At 46.7% G+C, this 5,678-nt stretch overlaps 1 protein-coding gene across 2 annotated transcripts in view; it reads right to left on the minus strand.

The window, feature by feature from the left end:
- Positions 1-1,006: 1,006 nt before the first annotated feature.
- The window catches only part of Alg8 (ALG8, alpha-1,3-glucosyltransferase), a 17,115-nt gene continuing 12,443 nt past the window's right edge, over positions 1,007-5,678 (minus strand). The window contains exons 10-13 of one of the 2 annotated variants that reach the window (XM_005357553.1): positions 5,002-5,141; positions 3,140-3,237; positions 2,703-2,775; positions 1,007-1,623 (exon numbers count right to left, since the gene is read on the minus strand). In XM_005357553.1, coding sequence (XP_005357610.1) covers positions 1,392-1,623; positions 2,703-2,775; positions 3,140-3,237; positions 5,002-5,141 — 543 coding nt within the window. In that variant the 3' untranslated portion in view covers positions 1,007-1,391. The remainder of the gene's footprint in view (positions 1,624-2,702; positions 2,776-3,139; positions 3,238-5,001; positions 5,142-5,678) is intronic. The other variant, XM_026784434.1, reaches the window with a different exon arrangement.

A 5,678-nucleotide genomic window follows, 5' to 3' on the forward strand; every position in this document is an offset into this window, starting at 1 on the left:
ACCACACCCCATGACGACACAGGCTGTGGGCTTTCTTGGGTCTGTAATGGGTAACGGGTAAATACCATGTATACCAGTTCCTGTGTCAGCTAGGGCGGGCTGAATTGGGATGTGTGGCACATGGTAGGAAAACTGAGAACCAAGACAAAGTGTCTATGAAGTAGTCTCAAGAAAAGGGAGAAAAGGGGACATATGGGTAGGGACAGCAGCTGCTCTTGGACCAAAGTTTGGTTCCCAGCTTCCAGACTGGTGTGGGAGGTCCTTCTGTCTGTTTGTTGCTTTTATTGGTTAATGAATAAAGAAGTGCTTTGAGCCTATGGCAGGGAAGAACAGAACTAGGCGGGAAAGCTAGGCTGAATGCTGGGAGAAAGGAGGGTGGAGTCAGAGAGACGCCATGGAGCCACCGCCACACAACCTGTAACTCCAGTTCCAGGGGACTCAACACCCTCTTCTGGTGTTTAGATTCCAAACACACACGTGGGGCATACACACACACACAAAATAAAAATAAACAAATCTTAAAAAACAATAGTTGGGTGGTAGTGGTACACGCCTTTAACCCCAGCTCTTGGGAGGCAGAGGCAGGAGGATCTCTGAGAGTTCGAGGCCAGCCTGGTCTACAGAGGGAGTTCCAGGACAGGCTCTAAAGCCATACATACAAAAGAAAAAACAAAACCAAAACAACAAAAAAACTCCACTAAGTGAAGGGAGAGGAGCCGAACCCACTCCAGTGTGTCCACAAGAGGAAGGTCATGCGGTAGGTATCCTTGTCTGAACCGCAGGGCTTGCTGTGAGAGAGTGAACACAAGTCCTACGGTGGCCTGGAGGCTCAGTGGCCTCGCCAAAGCAGCACATTAAATGTCTCCTGGCTTGCTGAGTGTAATCGCTGTATCATCCCTAAGAACAACTCTCCTGGAACAAGGTGTACAGAACAGACACAATACACCATCTGCCCGTGTGTGTGCCAACAGGAAAATAAATGCAAGGGTTGGTAATGACCCAAAACATTTTGATATTTTATGTGTAAATATAAACCAGCATTTTATTTATATTTCCTTAGGTACAGAATCCGATCATATTGCATCCTAACGATGGTCAGAACAGCAATAGAATACTATGCTACTAGTCACCTCATGGCTCCCCTTCAGTGGGCACAGCAGACCATTTTAACATAGGACAGCGAGAGCCTTTTCAAATGTGCTTTGCTGCTTAGAGAGGGCAAGTGGCTTCTCACCATGGAAACAATCGGGTTGCTAGGCAGGGCAAGGCCAAGTGTGGAAGAATGGTCCTTAAACAGATTATGAAATAAACAGACCCTGCTACTGGCAACTGCTTCAAGTTCTGAGTAATATCCCATGAAGTGCTTGGCTTTCATCCAAAGGCGTCTTTCCTCATTGCTTCTTTGTCTTGCTGACAAGACAGCCGGTCAGCACCGAAACGTAGAGCCTGGCCCAGGCGTATGTGATGCCCACCGCGCAATACACTGAGGTCAGCAACAAAGGGATGAAGGGGTACTTCAGCTTCCAGGAGGTGAGAGGGAAGACCAGTTCACAGTAGACTTCCAGCGGCCCCAGGCCGAGGAGGTAGACAGTTTCCATCCAGTTAAGAAGAGGTTTTTCTTTCCTGAGGGAGAAGTCTGATTTTAGATGAGTCACATCTGGTCAGTGAACATCCCGCTAATGTCTCCCACCCACATCCTCCGTGAACAAGAGCCAGCGCTGAGGTTGGAGACCGCACTGACGCGTCACATGTCGGAAAAGCACTATCTCAGACACACTACCATCGCAACAGTTTAACCTACCACACCTACGCTGCTCAGACAATATCAGTTCTGTAGAGGACATACAGTGTCTGGGCACTGACAGTGGAGTGAGAACACATGGAACCAGGGATTCTAAAAACGTGCTTTATTCTGGTAAAACACAAGTAACTCTTATACTTTTGATTGTAAGCCTAGCTTTTAACTGCTGAGCCCTCTCTTTAGCCCCCCCAAAAATCATAGGAATCATAGTACATAGTTTAGAAGGTTAAAAATTCTGACCGCAGTTTTCTACTAACTTTTCACAGTGTGAGTATTTTAGTTTTTCCGATTGTATCTGCAGCTATACCACCATATCCTTAAGAGCACCTCACACTCTAGGCTTTGGTTTTCAGATAAGGTTTTGAGCTAGGCAGACTTCTTCATGTAACCCCAAACTCAGACAGGGCTAGGGAATCCCCCCTCTGCTTACCAAGTGCGTACAACAGCTCCATTACTGTTATGAAACAGTGATGGCTGTGGGGACCACAGGCTGAAGCAAGGTGTCTTCCGAACTGCTTCTCTACCTTATTTTTAAAATTATTCACTTTACATGTATGAGTGTTTTCCCTTCATGTATGTCTGTGCACTGTGTGTCTGGTGCCTGTGAGACCCCTAGGACTGGAGTCACTACATGGATGCCGGAAATCAAAAGTGGATTCTCTAGAAGAGCAGAAAGTGCTTCTGGGCATAGTGGTCTGGCTACACTGGCTGGCCAGCAGGCTCACATGTGCGTGTTTGCTGGGGGGCTGGGGATTTGAACTCCAGCTTTCCTGCTTACACTGAAAGCTTTACCATCTGAACCAGCACCCCAGTCTCGACTTGAAAATACATGTGAAATCCCCTTTGAGCACTGAAGAGCAAACATCTCCCAGAAGGGAGTATGCCCTCGATGTGCTTGTACCTGAAGAGTGTCTGCAGAGAGGAGAGGCTGTACACGGTGAACAAAAGCATGAGGAAGACTTTAATGGGGAGCTCTGTTAAGACAAAATACAGACGTCAAGAGGGCACACGGACATTGCTGATGGTCTCTTCTCTTCAGACAACCCAGCTGCCCCAGAGCTCTCTGTCGACCAGGCTGGCTTTGAACACACAGAGGTCCACTTCCCTCTAATGTGTGAGTGCTGGGATTAAAGGTGTGTGCCACCACACCTAGCTAACCATTTCTGAGACATCTAAATATACTTACAACTAGGGGCAAACTGGAGGTTTTACTTAAGATGAAGAGCAAAAGTCTCTTCTTCCACAAGACTCCCCATATTGGGTTAGAGTGCACTGGTTTAGGCCGGAATGGAAATGGTACGGCGACCAAACGCACCTTCCCCAGCGGAAACTGCGTACCTGGGGCAGTGAAGAGCAGAGGGAAGAGGGAGTAGTGTCCCGTCGTGGTCAGGATCAGGAAAGTCGTCGCGTCCCCTGCTTTCTCCACAGACAGAAGGCTGAAAGGAAAAGTTGGAAGTTGTGTGCTATTATTCTAAGGACTGGCTAAATTAAATACTGACAATCCCTTCAGAAAGCGAACACTGATAATCCCCTACGAAATAAACATTGAGTCTGTTACAAGTCCAACTCAAAAGACTATGTTTTTTAAAAAAGTTTTTCCTGGGGCTGGAGAGATGGCTCAGAGGTTAAGAGCATTGGCTGCTCTTCCAGAGGTCCTGAGTTCAATTCCCTGCAACCACATGGTGGCTCACAACCATCTGTAATTTGATCAGGTTCCCTCTTCTGGCATGCAGACAGAATACTGTATACATAATAAATAAATAAAATAAAAGTTTTTCCAAAGTTTTGTTTACTTCATGTGTATACACACAGTATGTCTGTGTGCACACACATATGTCTGTGACTGTGCTGGCATGCGTGGTGCCTGCGGAGGTCAGAGGCATCGATCCCCTGGAAGTAGAATTACAGCTGTCAAGTGGGTGCTGAGAACTGAGCCAGGTCCTCTGGAAGAGCAGTCAGAGCTCTTGAGTGCTGAGCCATCTCTCCAGCCCCAGGGTGTTGTACGCACACACACACACACACACACACACACACACACACACACACACACACACACACACACACAGAGAGAACCTTGCTTTGCTGAGTGAATGAAGGATCGGCAGCTGCTCAGGGAGAAAGACAGGGAAACTACTCGCTTCCAGACCTACAGCCAATCTTAGATGATCCCTGGACCTGCGGTGTGAGTTCAGAACAGAGTCTGCTCTACCTTGTATGGAAGTTCTATGGCTCCAAAGATACGATACTGATCATAGTTTAAATGATTTCTCTTGATTTGAGAAAACTCTTAAAAATAGAAAGAGGCAGATTCCACTCTCATCCATGTGCTGGATTTTAATGAGGTGTCAAGCGGATATTGTTCCATTTATAGTACTATCAGAAAAAGCACCGAGCCTGGTGCACACCTTTAATCCCAGCATTCAAGGGAATTTCTGAGTTTGAGGCCAGTCTGTTTCCACAGAGTGAGTTCCAGGACAGCCAGAACTATGCAGAGAAACTCTGTCTCAATAAACAGTAACAACAACAATAATAAAAAAAAGCAAAACAAGTGAGAATAACACAAACTCAGCAGCGTAAGGGCAGGCTGAAGTCCTAACAGCGACTTGCTAGCCCTGTAACTTGGTTTTTAAGACAGCATCTTGGTATACAGCTCAGAACGGCCTTGAACTCATGATCCTTTTGCCTCAGCCTCCTCAGCCTGGGGGACACAGGCAGGTGTCACCAGAATAGGTTCAGCTATGTGACTGGTAAGTCACAAGCGCTCAGCTTCCTGGCTTCTGCAGATTCTAGCTGGGATGACATCACCTTATCCCAATTATCCTAAAGGTTGCCAAGCAGAAAACAAAGCCTGCAAAGCAATAAGCTGAGAAAGACCCAGCTCTGGAGAGTCTAGGTGGACACATGAGACGTTCTGTCATGCTTGGTCCTTTCGTGGACTAACGACAGGGAACACCAGGGCTTTGTTCTTACTGATGTGATGATGCCAAGGGTGACGGTCTTTACCACGCCACACTCCCACCCAACACCCAGACCTATCATGGTATTTGATCATCAAATATATAGAAATAATGAATGATTTTCGCACGTCTCAGAACCCTCACAGGTCTAAAGATCCATCACCCTGTCCCTCCCCACTGGACACGACGAGAACAGCACACAGTTAAGACACTCGGAAGCACAACTCTGAGCTGTCTGCCTACCTCATCGGGAGAATCGCCAGGAGTACGGCCTTTTCGTGGACGTGCCAGCCGAACATGAAGGAGCTCAAAGCACAGAGAACCAGGCACTGGAGAAAGCCTCGGGGCCCTTGCGGTTTACACCACAGACAGAAAACAGAGGGCTAGAAGCAACAGGCAGAGACAGAAGTTCAGTGTTATTGCAGCGCAAGGCGCAGACCAACACATCAGCAGGGCCAGGGGAGTTTCCAGCTCCCTGTGCAGTTCCCCACAGCTAGCGCTACAAAAGAAAATACAAGGCCACGGGGATCTGTATTTACTTCATCAAAATGACCCTTATACAAACTAGTAAATGGTAAGTTCTGGAATATAAAATTTAACAGCTTACTATCTGTATAATTAGCTAATGTCCACTGAACTTACTAGGTCAAACTACAAAAATTCATAGAAATTTTGGAGATAGTGCATTAAATTTTATCAGCTTTGTGAGCTGCAGTGAAATTTACAATAATAAAGCCATTGCTCTCTATACACACAGCTTACAAAGCTGAGGTTTCATGTCCTTGTTGGTTTGCCAGGTTTTTTATATTTTACTTATTTCTCTCTTTCTGGCACCATGTGTGTGTGCACACTTGTGTGGGTAAGGGCACGTGCATACAAAGCATGTGTGTGTGTGTGCACACTTGTGTGGGTAAGGGCAC

This window comes from Microtus ochrogaster, chromosome 22 (genome assembly GCF_000317375.1).
Source record: "Microtus ochrogaster isolate Prairie Vole_2 chromosome 22, MicOch1.0, whole genome shotgun sequence".
Lineage (NCBI taxonomy): Eukaryota > Metazoa > Chordata > Mammalia > Rodentia > Cricetidae > Microtus > Microtus ochrogaster.